The sequence below is a fragment of the Thrips palmi genome, unplaced genomic scaffold, assembly GCF_012932325.1.
Source record: "Thrips palmi isolate BJ-2018 unplaced genomic scaffold, TpBJ-2018v1 HiC_scaffold_5, whole genome shotgun sequence".
NCBI classification, from domain to species: Eukaryota; Metazoa; Arthropoda; class Insecta; order Thysanoptera; family Thripidae; genus Thrips; species Thrips palmi.
Window position 1 is genome coordinate 7,585,500 of NW_023144632.1, and position 17,033 is coordinate 7,602,532.

The 17,033-nt window shown below is 60.3% G+C and overlaps 3 protein-coding genes across 5 annotated transcripts in view; 2 read left to right on the top strand and 1 right to left on the bottom strand.

Annotated features, from left to right (window-relative positions):
• LOC117650836 overlaps nucleotides 1-6,575 on the top strand; it is a 28,441-nt gene extending 21,866 nt beyond the window's left edge. The window contains exons 2-5 of the mRNA XM_034394440.1: nucleotides 3,861-4,034; nucleotides 4,385-4,564; nucleotides 4,648-4,911; nucleotides 4,985-6,575. Coding sequence (XP_034250331.1) covers nucleotides 3,862-4,034; nucleotides 4,385-4,564; nucleotides 4,648-4,911; nucleotides 4,985-5,264 — 897 coding nt within the window. The 5' untranslated portion in view covers nucleotide 3,861 and the 3' untranslated portion in view covers nucleotides 5,265-6,575. The remainder of the gene's footprint in view (nucleotides 1-3,860; nucleotides 4,035-4,384; nucleotides 4,565-4,647; nucleotides 4,912-4,984) is intronic.
• A 1,241-nt stretch (nucleotides 6,576-7,816) lies between these two features.
• On the bottom strand, nucleotides 7,817-9,557 carry LOC117650821. Its single transcript, XM_034394425.1, has 4 exons — nucleotides 9,339-9,557; nucleotides 8,705-8,920; nucleotides 8,033-8,241; nucleotides 7,817-7,838 (listed from the first exon to the last, which is right to left on the bottom strand). The coding sequence occupies exons 1-4, from the start codon at nucleotides 9,555-9,557 to the stop codon at nucleotides 7,817-7,819; spliced, it is 666 nt and encodes a 221-aa protein (XP_034250316.1).
• A 1,649-nt stretch (nucleotides 9,558-11,206) lies between these two features.
• Nucleotides 11,207-16,877, top strand: LOC117650837 (cholinesterase 2-like). 3 transcript variants are annotated; one of them, XM_034394445.1, is made up of 10 exons: nucleotides 11,207-11,364; nucleotides 13,933-14,073; nucleotides 14,151-14,288; nucleotides 14,365-14,536; nucleotides 14,679-15,073; nucleotides 15,157-15,266; nucleotides 15,479-15,650; nucleotides 15,863-16,007; nucleotides 16,091-16,232; nucleotides 16,352-16,877. In XM_034394445.1, the coding sequence occupies exons 2-10, from the start codon at nucleotides 13,933-13,935 to the stop codon at nucleotides 16,542-16,544; spliced, it is 1,608 nt and encodes a 535-aa protein (XP_034250336.1). In that variant the 5' UTR covers nucleotides 11,207-11,364; the 3' UTR covers nucleotides 16,545-16,877. The 3 variants fall into 3 exon arrangements, with proteins under 3 accessions (XP_034250336.1, XP_034250332.1, XP_034250333.1); XM_034394441.1 differs by having other exon boundaries at nucleotides 15,157-15,341; nucleotides 16,352-16,666; XM_034394442.1 differs by lacking the exon at nucleotides 11,207-11,364 and adding an exon at nucleotides 11,947-12,634 and having other exon boundaries at nucleotides 15,157-15,341.
• Nucleotides 16,878-17,033: the final 156 nt, after the last annotated feature.

Below are 17,033 nucleotides of genomic sequence, written 5' to 3' on the forward strand. Positions count from 1 at the left end.
CAGGCGCACACGTCAACGCGGGGACAGACAGGCGGTGGAACTGCGGACCTCACCGGCAAAATCATTTACTGATTCCAAACGCTCTAAACTATCTTCACGGACTTCAAGCGTACACTCTACGGACAGTTTTGCGCAAGCGTAATTACGGATGGATCGAGCTTGTAACACAGATAATTTTATCCGAATTTCGAAGGCTTTCGTCATCGTAACGTGCGTACAAATAAACTTGTCCGTTGTGCGGGTACGTGAAGAAGTTGTGAAAAGCAGTGTCTTCGACCTGTCTCTCTCGCCCCTTCGGAGTGAGAGAGAGGCAGAGGCGGAGGGACGGAAGCTCGGAATCAGCGCGCCGAGCATCTTGGAGTGGGTTGCGGAATGACACGCGACCAGGGTTGCGGTCCCGGCCTCGGCGTGTCACGTGCGCCAGCCGATGGACAAGGGCGGGCCGGGGGAGGGGGGGGTATCGGCTTGGCTTTCGGCTTGCCCCCGCGGCGGCATGTCCAATAACGCTGTCGGGGCGGTGATGACGCCGTCATGACGCCGTCGCGCAAATAGCATAACCCTTGTCGTTTCACCCCATGCAGCCCGCCCCGCGTGCAGCCCGCCCGTGCAGCCCGCCCGTGCAGCCCGCCCCGTGCAGCCCGCCCGTGCAGCCCGCCCCGTGCAGCCCGCCCCGTGCAGCCCGCCCCGTGCAGCCCGCCCCGCGTGCAGCCCGCCCGTGCAGCCCGCCCCGTGCAGCCCGCCCCGTGCAGCCCGCCCGTGCAGCCCGCCCGTGCAGCCCGCCCCGTGCAGCCCGCCCCGTGCAGCCCGCCCCGCGTGCAGCCCGCCCGTGCAGCCCGCCCCGTGCAGCCCGCCCCGTGCAGCCCGCCCGTGCAGCCCGCCCGTGCAGCCCGCCCCCGGCAGCCCGCCCCCGGCAGCGCGGGACCAGAGACCTCAGTCGGGCTCACTGCTCCAGCGAAAAGCAGCCCGACGCCACGGAGTGACCAGCCCGAGCCCGGCCCGGCCCGAGAGGACCAGCCCGACCCGGCCCGGCCCGAGCTCGGTGCCCAGAGCCCGACGCAGCCCGGAGCAGCCCGCTCGGGCTGCTCAGCCCGACGCGCCTAGGAGGCCGGTTCGCTGTTCGATTCCAGCCAGAGGCATTCGTTTTTCACGGCCTAGGAAACGTTTTTTTGGTTGTTACTTTCGCAAATCTGCATATTTAGTATCTGATCTTATTCATTGCGATGACAAAAAACGGAAATGACCAACTTTAACCGACGCTCTCGGGCCCTAAGTGGCATCGAACCGGCGACCTAGCGCTGCCGGTCAGCCGACGCTCGCTCCCGGCGCCAGCTCGGCCTGCGCGGCAGCGCCTGTCTGCCAGCTCGGCCTGTGCACCTTCCGGACCAGCCCGAAGCAGTGAGCCCGAAGGCATACAGGACATGAGCCCCGTCCCGTTTGAGCCCCGATGGTCTGAGCCCCGACCTGAGCCCCAACTTGAGCCCCATTTGAGCCCCGACTTGAGCCCCGACCAAAGCCCCAATATCCAGAGCCCGGATTGAGCCCCGACCTGAGCCCCGTTTGAGCCCCATTTGAGCCCCATTTGAGCCCCGTGGCAAAAAATCATGCAAAAAGTCTTCACAAATAGTTATTTTCGGCCTCGGGGCTCTAACGGGGCTCAAACCGGGCTCAAATGGGGCTCAAACGGGGCTCAGGTCGGGGCTCAATCCGGGCTCTGGATATTGGGGCTTGGGTCGGGGCTCAAGTTGGGGCTCAACCCGGGCTCAGGCTGGGGCTCAAGCCCGGGCTCAGAACAACGGGGCTCAAACGGGACGGGGCTCATGTCCTGTATGCCAGCCCGAATGAGGTCTCTGCGCGGGACGCACAGTCTCGCCATGTGATTTGCTGGTCGCACCGCTTCAAGCGATTCGGCCCACTTCCGGCCCGCCAGATTGAAATTGGCTCGATGTCTGCGCTATGACTGCGCCATGGCTACGCCATGACTGCGCGGCGGGGCGGGGGTGGCGGGCCGGGCGTGCCGCGACCGTCGTCGTCGGCCTCACGGCGCCCTGGGAGGAAGCGTCACAATGAGACGAAAAGAAAGCCGGGAAGCGGGGCCGGGGCCGCGGCCGGTGGGGCTGAGCCGAGGCGACTTCGGCTTGCTGCGCTCGCCGCCAACGCCGTTATTCCCGCCAAAGTAGTGCCGCCGCGAGTCTCTCTCGCCGCGCCAAAGGCCCCAAAGGCCCCAAAGGCCCAAAAGGTGAACAAATGCCGCGCGCCTTCAAAGTCGCGGCGGCAAAGAGACAGTGTAGCGCCGCCTCGCCGCCTTGTCTCCAGTGCTGCAAAGGTGGGCGCGAGCTGCCCTTCCAGTGCCTGCCCTTCCCGCGCATACCCGCCCCGCCTCTGCCTCATTTGCATGTGGCGTTGGATTGCGCAACGGCAGATGCGCGGAGCGAGGTGTGGCGTGGTGTGGTGAGGTGTGGCGCGGTGTGGCCGAGACGGACTCGCGGTGCGGTGGCGGCGGTGAGCCTTCGCCTCGCTGCGCCGCGCCGCGCCGCGCCGCGCCCCGCCGCGCCCCGCCCCGCCCCGCCCCGCCCCGCCCCGCCCCGCCCCGCCCCGGTTGGAGTGGGCGCCCCGCGGTGGTGGTGCAGCGCCAGAGCGCCCTCGCCTTGGTCGGTCTCTCGGTGACACAGGCCAAATGGAAATGCTGACGAAATAAAAACATAGCTTGAACGATACGATGAAACTGGGAATCGGTAAATCGCATGGTTGTGAATCAATCTTATTGACTTCTGGTGCCATACTTGTTTGAACCGAAGAAAGAGTTTCTGCGTGCGAAGAAGTTCAAAGTGATGTTGTTCATAGGTTTTGAACGGTTCCAAACAGGAATTTTGTTCGGAGCCATTCGCGTTTTCATCTCCGATCGGGGTCTGGCCACGCCGTGAGCGAACCCGAGGCCAGGCGAGATGAAACCCGGTCAGCCTGTCTGTCGGCCTGTCTGTCTCTCTGCCTGTATGTATTGCCGTTTCCTACTTTGTGGAGCAAGGATGCAGAAAATTCTGGTCATTCACTGGAATGACTGATCAATTGCAGGAAAAGTTGAATCAGTCAGCGGGTGAGCTCGCACACGCGCGTCTAACAGACGAGTCGCGCAGCCCGGCAGGCCCACGCACGGCGACGGGGCGACGGGGCGACGGGGCGACGGGGCGACGGGGCGACGCGGCGACGCGGCGAGGACGCGGTGCGCAGCCATGTGGACAAGACAGCGGCGAGCGTCACGGCGGCAAGGCGCGCGGCCACGTCGCGGGTGTCAAGATTTTCAGCAGTGTGGCCTGGAGCGGTCCACTGCCGATTCCAAGCCGTGGGGCGAGCGCGCTGCTTTTTGGTTTCTTGGAACGGCAACGCATTCATACTGCACTGGGTTTCTGCTTAGTTGATTCAAACGGACCTTTCGAATGCTAAAAGCGGAGGTGGCACGGTGCGGCGGGGCAGAGAGTGGCGTGGCCTTGTACTTACGACCTGACGTGACCTGACCGGCCCGGCTGCTGCAGTCCCCGCTCCGTCCCGCCCCGCCCCGCCCCGCCCCGCCACGCCCCACTCCACGCCGCCCCGCCCCGCCCCGCCGCTCCACCGGCCGCGACGAGCCAAGGCGCGGAGCGCGGAGCCGAGGATGCTGCAGAGAATAATAGACTGCGAGGGGGCGTCCGTAACACAGCACAGCGCACCTGTGTGTGGGGAGAGGGGGGCCTTCCCGTTAACACTGTGTGACACTGAGGGCTGGCTCGTGGGACAGTGCTCAGTGCTGGTCACCGCCAAAACACTTAGTGTTCCATTGTTGTTCCGCTGTTTTTGCCGTTGCCTGTAGCGCGCCTTTCTTTGTGCAGGATGGCGCGCAAGGTGGCGCCCAGTCACTACATGGCGGCGCCGCCGTCGGAGCGCGCTGGCGTGCTGCAGGGCTACTCCACGGACGGCGAGGAGAGCCGGGCGCCGTCGGACCGCACCCTGTCCGAGTACATGGTGGCCAACGAGCGTGCCGCCGTGCTGCCGCGCCACTCCAGGTAAGGCGCGGGCCGCGCTGCCTTGGCGCTGCCTTGGCGCTGCCCGCCTACAGTCCACTACAGTCCCACACGGCGCGGCCGAGGCCGAGGCCGCGGCACAGTGGGCCAGAAGACCGGTGGGAGGCGGCCAAAATTCTGGACGCGTTTTAAGCTCCAGAGTCCCTGAATGGGACTCGAACCGAACGTGTGACGTGACCCCACCAAAGGATTGCTCCCCGAACGAGGAATCCCATACCGGAGTCCTGCTAGCGACTATCCGGAACTCAAAACGCGTCTAGAATTTTGACCGCCTCCACCGGTCTTCTCGCCCACTGTGCGAGGTCGCTCTAACCCGGCTTGGCCTCTTGCAGGGACAGGGAGTGGGCGCACGTGCACCAGACCCATGGCGCACGCAGCCCCTCCCGGGGCCCGCCGAGGGCGCCGTCGAGGAACTCGCGGTCCTCGCGGCACCAGGGCGCCAACCACCTCGACGACGACTCGAGCGACATCTACGTGACGAGCGCCGTGTACCGGGCGCCGTCGGAGTTCAGGTAAGTCGGATTTCTGGATGCACCGTTCCTTTTGGCAGAGGCTTTGCGACGCCCGTGCTGAGTGCGCCTTTGATGTCCCCCAGCCGCGGCTCACGGGGGCCTCCGCCCGGCCCGCCCAGCCACTACTCGTACCGCTCCAGGCCGCCGTCCGAGGTGTCCACGGTGCGCACCATCACCAAGACGGGTCGCAAGGCGGGCGTGGTGGTGGAGACCATGTCGGCGCCCAACCCCTTCTGCCCCAACACCAAGGGCGTGTGCTGCCTGCTGCTGCTGCTCAACCTGGGCCTCATCCTCGTCACGCTGGGCTTCGTCATCGTCATCCAGTTTTTCGAACCCTTTTTCGTGTGGTGAGTACCCTTCGCTTTTATCCCTCACTTTCCGAACCGCCTCTAGCTGACGCTGAGCCTTTCCCCCCCGCAGGATCCTGGGCATCGTGTTCCTGGTGTTCGGCTTCCTCACGCTCATCGGCAGCCTGGTGTACTGCGTGTACGTGTGCCGGGACGCCAAGAGCCCTCGCGAGGTGGCCGCCGAGCCGCACTACTGGACGCACCACTGGCAGAAGAACTTCAGCACGCCCGAGATCCGCTACAAGTCGGAGGAGAAGTACCCCGACGACCGATTCAGCGACCGCTACTCGGTCGGCAAGTACTCCGAGAAGTACTCGGACCGAGGCGGAATGCCGCACCGCGACCGCTACTGAGCATGCTGTGCACAAAGACCACCCAGCACGGCGATACCCCCCGCCGCGGCGTGGGCTCGGCTGCAGTGCAGAGTATTGGCGGCTAGGGCTGCAGTGCGGAGTATCGGCGGCGAGGCCTGCAGCGCGAGTTGCAGCGGCCTTACCCCACGCGTCAGGGTGCCTTGCCCAGCCGACCGCGGGAGTACTTGCACGCTCGGGTCCCCTCTCGCTTGGCTCGCCCAGCCGCCAATGCAAGTTGTAAATCTTTCAAAGGTTTTCGTCGGAAGCAAAAGTGTTTGCTTTAAAAAGAAATGGAGTCGGAGCATGACCTGAATTCAGGGTTACCGTACAGAACCGCGGTTACTAGTACTACTAACTGCAAGGCGTGGGTGACGTCTACGAGGGTGGCGCCGTGGTGCGAGGTACCAGCAGTGTCCTTAGTGTCAACAATTCACCAGTTAAATTTCTGCCGTCTAAACGGCAAATGCTTAATGTCTGGGGCTATGACGTTACGAAGCTTCAAGCAACATTTCGAACGTTGATTTTGGAGCTGGGAAATGATAGTAAGAGCCCAGAGACGTACGCCGAAATATGTGAACAGAGAATTGCTTAGTGAATGGCAAATTAAGAACAACACTAGGTGCCGCACAAACTAAACTTATTGAGACTGCCTAACTAGTTACCAATTGGAACGACTCTCCGGCACATTGCGTGCCTTGATATGAAATGCGGGTGTAAAAGGGCGCTAAGAAGAATAATAGGCCGCTGTATTTTAAAAACAGATAGCCCCAAACCTGCTGTGTTAGAAAAATGCGTAGGTGGGGGTGGGTTCCTGCCAATCCCCGTTTGTGGTGCTATAAGTGAGACTGACTGCTTGGAAGTAGTCTGGTGCTTAGTTAAAGCCGGAAATTGGTGTGCAGCGTTGTGAGCTATTTTACAATTATTAATCACGATCTTCCATTCTACGTTTCGAACACGGTGTCTGTACTTCATTGCGCGCTGCCATTGTTTACAGTTCCCCCTGTTAGTCTTGATCGGAGCTTGAAGGGTTTTTCGACTAACAAACTAAACGGTTGATGGGTACTTTTTTCAAAGCACCGGTTGAAACAAACAGGATTAGTAAGCGGGTGCTAGGCAAACAACGCTGCGTGTTTTTGTAATTATATTCAATTGTCAGTACATTCGTGTAAAACAAAGATATTAATATTTATTTAATGAATGTACATATTTAAGATAATCATAAGTGTCACTTCAGTATGATGTAACAAAGTTTATTACCTGTGATGCATTCAGTTTCAGTGCAATAAAAATTACATATTTGAATCAACTTAATTGTTCTTTTCCTATTACAATCCACCCCTACCTCCCCTCCCCCTCCCGTAAAAAATTAATAAATTAATTAGGGAACATAATACTTTTAGCTTACTGTTGCCTGGTTTGTTTACAAGTTCTTGGTGTTTCCGTGGTATGTGTGTGAGGGTTGTGGGGGGGGGGGGAAATCAAAAGGTCTGGGCATTTCTTTACATCATATTTAATAAATTACGAAAATTAACTAATTGTTATTGAGACAATGTGTAAAAGTGTACAGTTTGCGACGACTAACTAGCGAGCTGCAAATATTTACAATGTGGTACTACCAAGGATCACAGGCGAGGGATTGCGAAGACGATCATCTTAGAACCTAGAAAAAAGATAGACGGTGTGAGTGCAAGTAGCAGTGCGAGGAAGTAAAGAATCTCTTTAAACTCTCCAATACTTACTGAACACCACCAGGCTGGCCATACTCCGCGGCAGGAGTGTACACGGGAGCGGGGTAGGGCTTGGGGTCTTCTACGGCGGGTGCATACAGCACTTTCGGGGCCTCTGGCAGGGGGAGGGGAGCAGGGGCTGGTGGAGGGGGAGGGGGAGGGGCGTACTCGGCTTTCGGGGGACCGTACTCGGGGGCAGGGGCGGCGTACACGGGTGCAGGCACTGGAGCCGGCGGAGGTGCGGGGGCAGCGTACACTGGGGCAGGGGCGGGGGCAGCGTACACGGGTTCTGGGACGGGGGCCGGAGGAGGAGCGGGGGCGGCGTACACTGGGGCAGGGGCAGGGGCGGCGTACACGGGCTCAGCGACTGGAGGAGCGTACGGCTTGGGGTCTGCCACAGCGGGGGCATACAGAACCTTGGGGGCTTCAGGTAGGGGGAGGGGAGCAGGGGCTGGGGGTGGGGGAGGAGGAGGGGCGTACTCTTCCTTGGGAGGGCCGTACTCGGGGACCGGAGCGGCGTAGACGGGCTCTGGGGCAGGGGCGGCGTACACGGGTGCAGGTACTGGAGCTGGCGGAGGTGCGGGGGCAGCGTACACAGGGGCGGGGGCTGGTGGAGCGTACACGGGCGCTGGGACGGGGGCCGGAGGAGGAGCGGGGGCAGCGTACACTGGGGCAGGGGCAGGGGCGGCGTACACGGGCTCAGCGACTGGAGGAGCGTACGGCTTGGGGTCCTCTACGGCAGGGGCGTACAGCACCTTGGGAGCTTCCGGCAGGGGAAGGGGTGCGGGTGCTGGGGGTGGGGGCGGAGGAGGGGCGTACTCCTCCTTAGGAGGCCCATACACTGGCTCTGGGATCGCAGCAGGGGGTCCGTACACGGGCTCCGGTGCGGGCGCAGGGGCGGGTGCTGCGTACACGGGCGCAGGGGCGGGTGCGGGAGGGGCGTAGACTGGCGCCGGGGCTGCGGCGGGGACGGGGGCGGCGTAGACGGGGTCGGGAGTCGCCAGTGGTGCTGGTGGCGGCGGAGGTGGCGGCGGGGCGTACTCGGACTTGGGGGTGCCGTAGTTGTTGCTGACCGCGTCGTTCTGGAGCTGCTGAGAGAAGCCCTGCTGGAAGGTCTGCTGGAAGTCGTTCTGGAGTCCGCGCTCGCCCTGGGTCGGCACGGTGAAGTCACTGGGCGGCGCCACTGCGAAAACAGGTGACTCCTCGCTGGCCTGCGCCACGAAGCCGGTCTGGGCCGTGGGGGTGCGGATCTGGAAAGAACAAGAGCCGTGCGGTCAGAGCAAGAAGGCGCCGAGTGGCTCGCGACACGCGGTTCGCCGTTACTCGCCGACCGCACGAGCAACCGCACCAGCGAGCCCCGAGGCGACGGGCAGCCGGACGTGTTTTTCCGTGTTTTGGTGCGTGCGGCGCCAGGGGGCGCCACCGGGAGGGGCGGCACCGGCCGCCAGCGCGGGGACATCGCCGCAGCCGGTGCAGCTGTCACCAACACCAAGATCCGTGACCGCACACCCGACCGCACGGTCTCGGTCAGACCAGATTAGGCGGCGGGACTCTGGAGGACGTGCCGACTGGACGCCAGACCAACCCCACTGCAGCAAACCCGAATAGCGCCAGCACTTCTTGGCGTGGACGCCGGTTAGCGCGTTAGCGCGCACGGCAAGGTGGTTGCTCGGGGAACCGACAAAGGCGCCGGCAAGGTGGCGCTTAACTCACCGCGGTGAAGGTGTTGCCAGTGGAGGGGTTGAAGCGGATCGAGCCAGGCTGCTGCTGCTGCTGGAACCTCACTGAGGGCGGGATGGTGTCGAACTTGTTGGGGTGGCCGAACCTGAAGGCGCTCGGCGGCGGGGGCGGCACGGGCTGGGGGTTGGGCCTCTGGGCCGTCTTGGTGGCGGTCGCCACCGCGACAAGGGCGAGGGCAACGATCAGTCTCTGGAACAGGCAACGCAAGGTTCAGAAAGCCCACGTTTGAATAAAAATAAATTGCCTTGTTCGCATTTGGGCACACAGCTTTCGGACATATCTTCATCTTCCGCTGACACGGAGCTGCAGACTTGCCGGACAATGGGCCAAGTTCGGTGCCGTAGCCAAGTCGAACACTCAAAGAGAAGCAAGGTCGGGGCGAAAGCTTTGGCTGGAGAGGGAGAGACTCACCATGTTGGTCGTGCGTGGGGCGACTGGGTGCTACTGGCTGCACTGGGAGGGCTGTCAATTTATACCTCTCTCCCACCACCCGCGAGCTGCCCTCCGCTGCCATTGGCCAAGCGGCGCCCCGGGGCAGGAAAGAGAGGCCGTGCGACCAGCTCTGTTATTTTACCATAGAAAACTGAAAAGTATCCTAAAATATTACCGTAATTCCAACCTGCGGCGACAATTGGAAAAATTTTGGGGCTTTTTGAGGCTTGTGCGGACTGATTTCGACGGGTCCATATACATGCAAACTGATTGAAAGTTGCCTGCCCTCAAGCTGGAATGCTGGAGAAGACGGGGTGGAATCAAAACAATATCTTCTTGGATGGGAGCTTTTGGGAGGAGAGATTTCTTTAAGTTCTTTGCTCACAAACCACATATTATCTCACACAGGAACTTCTTTTAAGGGAATGTACCCAACTGTTTTCTTTGGCTGCGGTGCTACTCGTGTTGCTGTGGTGATTCACATGTTTTATACATTTTTTATAAAAAGTAGCAACTTGCTTTCAATTTAATAAGCTGGATTATGCGACCCTCATTTGTTTTACGGGTGGACATGGTTGGGGTTTGCGTTAATATTTTTTGTGTGATTGGCAAACCCTCCACTCCAAGTTTATTGTCCTCAAGGACCAAGAAGCGACCGCCAACACCGCCAGGCATGTGGCGGGGGCTTATGTAAGGTATGTCGATTGCCTTTCCACAAATCAGACTGATGGAATTCGCCGCACGTGAGAGAACTCGTCCATGACAAACTCTGGCAAGTGCGCGACCTCGCCCACAGCGACCTCGCCCACAGCGGCGCTTGTCCCCGGCAGGCCGGCAGCTTGCCGAGGGCCTGGGGCTGCCTGGGGCTGCCTGGGGCACGGTCCGGAGAGATGCGAAGAAATGGCCCTGGCTACCCTAATGACCCGGAAGCAGCAAGCAGCTACCAGCACGTCACGTGGGGGCCGGCCGAAACCTCGCCTGCTGTTCAGGTTGAGCTTGCAGAAATGAGTTGTCTGCGCACTGAAAGTTGAAGCGTGTACTCTGTTGTACATACACATAAATTTAAGTGTGTGTGGGGGGGGGGATAGGGGGGTGGAATCGAGGGTGAATTCAGAAGTAACAACCTGATTCATGTGTCTCAGAACAGTTTTCGGCGCTAATGCTCCAAAACGAGGGTTGTCAATTTGTTGTCAATCGCATACCTGGCACAGAGCATGAGAGTGAAGGGCTAGTTGGGCGCTTGTGCTATCGGCAACAAGCGTTTGGACATTCTCTCATTTTCCTTTTTGTGATTCATGTGTCCGCCACGTGCGCCAGAACAGTGTACCGGTACGGTACCTCGTTTCCGTTCCATCGGCACAATCTCCCTCTCGGAGTAGTCACCCGAATTCGCAGAAAAAATGACTCTGCTTGTGTTTCCGCTTGGTCGCGTCTGCCTGGGTCTGCCTCGCCCCCACCCCCGTAGGGCCATGCAGTCGCGCAGACGGCTTTCGATTGTGATCTGCAATCCCTATCTGCGACTGGAAGGCGGCGCCCTCGGCATCGTGGACCGCGCAGCGCGGCAAGTCAAGACCCGGCGACTCCGCGCGCCGCCCGTGGGGTAGGCAACACTTCGCTCTCACAAGGCCACTCAACAACAGCTGCGCGCTGCGCGTCGTCGGCTGGGACGTCACTACGTCACCGGCTGGAGTCTCGAGGCGCCGTGGGTGTGGATGCAGCGGGCACCTGCCGTCCCCGTCCCCGGCCCCACACCGCACGCCCGCACGCCCCCGACGGACGGCCCGACGGCCCCCAACCTCCTCGCACTGTTGCGTGTCCGCCGCACCGCATTGAAGCACTTGTCGGGCGGGAGCGGGACCGTCACCGCGGTGCCCTGGGCCGCTTGGGCCGCTTGGGCCCTGCACGCCGCTCCGCCGCTCCGCCCGGCCGGCCGCCCGTCCCCGCGCGTCTTCCTGCCCCGTTCCCGCCTCTCTCCCCCTCCCGCTGTGATCACCAGGATAACGCGCCGCGCCGCCACGGCTCCGCGCTCCGCCGCCGGCGGGCCGGGCCGGCCGTCGGTCGTGCTCGCGGTGCTCGCGTCGCTCCGTAACCGTCAGTGTTTCTGTGCGGCGCGGCGCCAGTTCACCAGTACCCGGCCCGGCGACGCCCGCGAATCCAGGCGACCCTAACCTCAAAGGCCCGCTGTCGGTCCCGACTCGAAGGTAAGCGTCGTCAGCTCACGGCGGGAACGCGCAGCATTGGCTGTCCGGCATGGCATGTGACCACAGGTGACCCTCACTACTCGGTGCGAATGACATCGGCGAGCCACTTAACCGTGACTGAAAAACAAAATCACTACAGAAGAAAACTACGAGACAGCGGCGGGCTTGTGTTAAGTGATTGAGTTTTGTTGGGTGTGGCAAATCTTGCGCACCGTCGGGACCCCGGATATACTCCATGTCCCGGGCGAGAGGGGGGGGTACTTTTATATTAATTGGGTGGGGCTAATGGGATGGGAGCTGAGAGGCAGTGCATTTATGAGAACATTAGCGCATTTTGGTTCAAATGTCTACATGGTACACAAATTTGCGACGCCCAATCGGGTGAAAGCTCCGGGGGGGAGGGGCGTTTGTCCCCCTGCACCCCACTTTCGTGGTCCAAACATCTTCGAACCCACGCTCGCAGCGTACGAGCACGTAGGGAGTAGCGATACCGTTGGCACACTAGTGGCGGATCCAGTGGCGGCCTTTCTTGGGGGGGGAGCGCGTCGAAGTTGCATTTTTTGCCTACTTACAGGGGCAAAGTATGGCCCTTTGCCAACCCTTTGCAGTGCCATGTAAAGGGGGGGGGGCTGTATCAGCACCCGTCGTCCACTGGATTGACCTGATTGAGCATCGTTTTTTTTTCTTTTTCGATTCTTCTGTCCAGCCATATCAAATACCTGCAACATGGCCTCCGCGATTCCCCCTCTGGTCGAAACCCTCTGACAGACTCAACAAATAAGCCATCGGCAGACCAGGAATGCCACTGCTCTAAGCACAGAGTCAGCCACATTTTTGTAAACATGGAAGGATTCATCGAACCAAGACGTGGATTGTTTTTTTTGTGGGTTATTTTGGATGTCGTTCAATGCCAGGATTAGATTTGGCAACACCGTATTCCCGGGATGACAATAGTTGACAGAGAACACACAGCCGGAACTGATACGGTTTACCTGGCGCATTTCCACGGCGCGAGGGCACGAGACCATACTGTTTGTGTTGGCAGCGGCTGTGGATACTCCCTGCGCCAGCGCACGGCGGCGGGATGGCGGCGTCGCTACTCCAGCTGCTTCAAGTGCGAGTTGACTGTGTGGCCGAGGAAAAAATGGCCTTGAAAGCTGGCCGACGTTTCAGTGCCGATTAGGCAGGCGCATTGCTTTCTTAGTCTCTTCCCCGGAGCACCCAGAAAAACAAGAGCGCCTGCCACGCATATTTTTCCTTGCCACCACAAGTGGGTACTTTTGAGTTGTTCAGCCGTGTCACTCACAAAAATACCCATTTTTCTGGGCGTAGTGGCGAGAAGAATCCCGATTGCCAGCATTGTTTGTGTCGCCCGGTCGGCTGCCTTGTGGTTGGCTGGGGGGTTGGCTGCTCGTCTCGACGGCAAAGAGCATTGTTTTGGAATTCACCCCCCCCCTTTTCCGAAGAAAGCCAAAGCAATACTTAGCCCCTCCATCAGAACGACCGATTCCGGATCCGCCTTTGATGATAAAACACTGATTGCTGTTAGACACGATATGGCGTGTGCTGCAACCTGTTGGCACAGCAATTGACCCATTTCAAATGTTGATGCTAATGGCTGCAGCGTTTCAGTGCACGCGCCTCCAGTGGTGGGGCGCCGCGCAGAGCGCAGCCTGCGGATGCAGAGGGGCCAGGACCGCCAGGACCAACCGCGGCCTTCCCGTCGTGTCCAATCAACCACCGCACGCTTCGCTACCGCCTTAAAATGTGGGGACGGCTGAAAAATTAATGGATCCGCCATTTTGATTCTCCGGTTGACAATGAAAGCTGGCATCCACAAGCTCCCATCTCGTCAGCAGTTTGATCGGCTACGCTAGGCTGGTTACTTTATGCAAACTAGAACGGCACTCTTCTTCGCAATGCTGGGAATTTCTGTGGATGTTCGTTTCGAGCCGACCAAGTTTGGTGGTCACCTTCACGTATCTCTCAACTGGTTCCTCGCGATAGCAGCACCCACTGTATGGGTGATATTACGGCGCTCGCGTAGCACCCGCCGAACTGGCCCACATCATCCATCAATGGCCATGCCGGGCCATGCCATGGTCCGGTTCGCAGCCCTAACCTTGCCCGGCAGCTGTTGTCCCTGGACTTGCACAGACCTTCAAGGTCAGCCGGTCGAGCATTGCCCACGCCGCGCCACTGCATGGCTGCGAGCGCCATCTCGCGGCACTCGTACAGACCTCTGCGGCTCTTTCATCCGGCGACCCCCTTCTTGCCCCTCTTTCCCGCCCACGCAGGTTGAGTGCCTGTTAGGACGCATGACTCACGAACAGGAACATGACACGGATTCTAGAAGATGCATGATAGGCTCCACTGTCAGAATCGATCGAAACCAAGGCCTTCTGAGTTGCTGAAGTCCAGAAAAGTATGTGACCTTTGCGCGTATCGGGTCAGCATGTTGGCACGGCAGAGCATTTGGGCGATTTGGGCAATCGTTCAAATCGCGCTGTACGCCCATGAGATGGCTGGGTCGGCGGTCGAGAAACTAAAATGATCTTTCCTGTGTAGATGCAGTTGGTGGAGGTGCAAGTGAAGCAGGGCCTGCTCCGAGGGCAGCGGCTCTCCCCGCCCACCAAGAACCTCCCCGCGTTCGACGCCTTCCTGGGCGTCCCCTACGCCAAGCCGCCCGTCAAGGAGCTGCGCTTTCAGGTACGCAAAGCGCGCCGGCGACTGTGAACGGCCGATACGCTAGTGATGCACGGACACGGACCAACTTGGTGGTGCAGGCTCCCCAGCCGCCAGAGCCATGGGAAGGCGCGCGGCCCGCCCTGGACCACGGCGCCGACTCCCTGCAGAACGACTTCATGCTGCGCAAGCAGGCCGGCAGCGAGGACTGCCTCTACCTCAACGTGTACTCCCCCCAGGTGAGTGCCACAGCCTTCAAACACGCCGCGCCGTGCTGCCCTTCGTCATGGCCTTGTCGTTGTTTCCTTGTCACAGGTGCCGTCCTCGGTGCGCACCCCCGTGGAGGGCGCGCCCTGGCCCGTCATGGTGTGGTTCTACCCGGGCGGCTTCACCAACGGCACGTCGCACATGAGGCAGTACGCCCCGGAGTGGCTGGTGGCCAAGGGCGTGGTGCTGGTCACCGTCACCTACCGCCTCGGCGCGCTCGGTCAGTGCACCCACACTACGAACCTACGCCATGGATCCCGACGGTGTTCGAGGTATGGACTGGGATCCATGGCAAGGTTTCTTTTCAGATAATGAACAAAACAAAATATCCCGTATGATCCTTTTGCCTTGTGTAACCGCAGGCTTCCTGTCGCTGCGCTCCTCTAAGTGCCCCGGCAACGCCGGCCTCAAGGACGCGGTGGCGTCCCTGCAGTGGGTCCGCGACAACATCGGCGTGTTCGGCGGCGACCCTAACCGCGTGACGGTGTTCGGCTGCTCCGCGGGCGGCGCCGTCACCGAGCTCCTGCAGCTGGCGCCCGCCGCCAAGGGCCTGTTCCAGCGCGCCATCATGCAGAGCGCGTCCTCGCTCAACCAGTGGTGCCTCCTGGAGGCGGCCGAGGCGCGGCGCCGGGCCTTCCGCCTGGGCGAGGCGCTGGGCTGCAGCACGCAGGACGAGGACGAGCTGCTGGCCTTCCTGCAGAAAGCGCCCGCCGTCGACATCCTGGCCAAGTCCGACTCGGTCATCGACATTGAAAAGGTGGGCGGAAAATTGGACTGTTTCGGAACTGGCCCGAAACTTTAGCACTGTAACTTTGATGACTTTGTCGATGTGTCGTCCAGGACGGGTCCAGGGGGCTCATGTTCCCCTTCCTCCCCGTGTCCGAGGCCGGCTTGGACGTCGCCGACGCCTTCCTGGTGGACAAGCCCAGGACGCTGCTCAACGAGCGGCGGTACTTCCCGGTGCCCTCCATTGTCGGCCTCGCGGACATGGAAGGCATCCTCACGCTGGATGACTCCTTCGCCGGGTGATCTAGATTTATTTCATCGTTTAAAATGTTATTTATTTTAATGATGGAACGAAAGTGTTCCCATATGCTTTTACAAGCCAACACTAACCCAAATTTGTTGATGTAACCCTGATGCGACCACGTTCGGTCTGCAGCAAAGCCATAGCCAGCACCACCTCGCTGGAGGTGGCGGACGCGGACCTGGAGCGTGTCATCCCCGCCGAGCTGGGCCTGGAGAAGGGCTCCCCGGAGAGCGTGGCGCTGGCCGACGGCATCCGCCAGCTGTACTTCGACGGCGGCAAAGTCACGCGCAACGGCTACTGGAACGTATGTATTTTGTATTGCATTCGGACGACAACACAGGCACGGTTTCCAAATTCAGTTAATTTTGCAGAGTACTTTCACACGCCGTTCCCTATTGAACCCTCCAATTATCGTATTGTTTCATAATCCCAGTCACTTTAAGGCTACTTCATGGATGTTTACACTATGCAAAGTGAAGCACCTCCTTAACGCCGTGGTGCCGCATGTGCTTCCAGCTGTACTCCGACTTGCTCTTCGCCACCGGCGTCGTGCAGGCCGCTCGCATCCACGCCACCCAGGTGCCCGTCTACTTCTACCTGTTCTGCGTCATGGGCAGGAACAACGTGCTCTCCACCTTCCTGAAGGCCGAGAACCCCACAGGTACGTTCGGCACGGTGCTCCGCGGGGAGTCCTCCTCGAGGGTCCGGCCTATTTCAGTCATTTTGAAAGCGTGGGTTTTGCAGGGGCGTGCCACGGCGACGAACTCGGCTACCTGTTCGGACGACGGCCACCCTTCCCCCCGGAGCCCGAGTGGGAGCCGCACAGCCTGGAGCTCGCCACCAAGACGAGGCTCACCACCCTGTGGGCCAACTTCGCGCGGACTGGGTGAGCAGCGGACGCTTTTTGAAGATTAAGTTTTTGCTGTTTGTTTGCCGTTTGCGAAGCGATGGCCGTTCCCCTCGCCCGTGCTATACTCCCGCTAAAGTCCCCGCGATGCCCCCCAGGGTGCCGACGCCGGCCGCGGACCCCGACGTGGACAACGTGGAGTGGAAGCCGCTGGCCGGCAACCCGGACACGACGGCGCCCCTGGCGCCCTACCTGGACATCGGGGCCACGCTGTCGGTGCCACGCGCGCCCCTCTGGGAGGAGAGGGTCGCCTTCTGGGACCGGGTGTACGCCAAGCACGGCCCGAAGTAGGCGCTTCGGGCAGCACGGGGGGGTATGCACTCGCGTAGTACCTTGTACACACACGCCCCGCATTACGTCGTGAACGAATTGTAGCACCTATACACCGTAATACACGCGTGATACCACCGCAACTGAGCGTCCGATCCCTAAGTGTGTGCCCCCTCGGAGCAGCAGCCGAGGTTGCGAGTGCGGTCGTGGCCGGGAAGCAACGTTCACTACTGCCAAAGAGGGATAACTCCCGTCGGTGCTATGTCAAGATTTATTGTTGTTATACTTTTATACTTGTTGGCAATTTTGTGTTAGGAAAAGTAACGATTGTATAATATAATTTTAATCACAAAACGGTGGTGTATTAATTCTTTTACGTCAGACCTTCCACCCGATCGGAGTCATAGTGATGCTGCGTGACGGATAAGTCGCCTAAGCAGCAGGCGCCGACTAGCCAGACCAGCCGCTCCGGGGGAGTAGGCCACCCATCCGACAGCGCGTCGGCCATTA

Excerpts from the sequence above, each read along its gene's own strand:
- LOC117650837 (XM_034394441.1), top strand. The coding sequence starts at position 13,933 with ATGCAGTTGGTGGAGGTGCAAGTGAAGCAGGGCCTGCTCCGAGGGCAG. Across the intron at positions 14,289-14,364 it reads TCAACGTGTACTCCCCCCAG|GTGCCGTCCTCGGTGCGCAC; the intron begins GTGAGTGCCACA and ends TCCTTGTCACAG. Across the intron at positions 15,074-15,156 it reads CGGTCATCGACATTGAAAAG|GACGGGTCCAGGGGGCTCAT; the intron begins GTGGGCGGAAAA and ends TGTGTCGTCCAG.
- LOC117650821 (XM_034394425.1), bottom strand. The coding sequence starts at position 9,557 with ATGTGGTTTGTGAGCAAAGAACTTAAAGAAATCTCTCCTCCCAAAAGC. Across the intron at positions 8,921-9,338 it reads CGCCGCAGGTTGGAATTACG|AGACTGATCGTTGCCCTCGC; the intron begins GTAATATTTTAG and ends TGCCTGTTCCAG. Across the intron at positions 7,839-8,032 it reads TACGGCACCCCCAAGTCCGA|AGCCAGTGTATGGGCCTCCT; the intron begins GTACGCCCCGCC and ends CTGCGATCCCAG.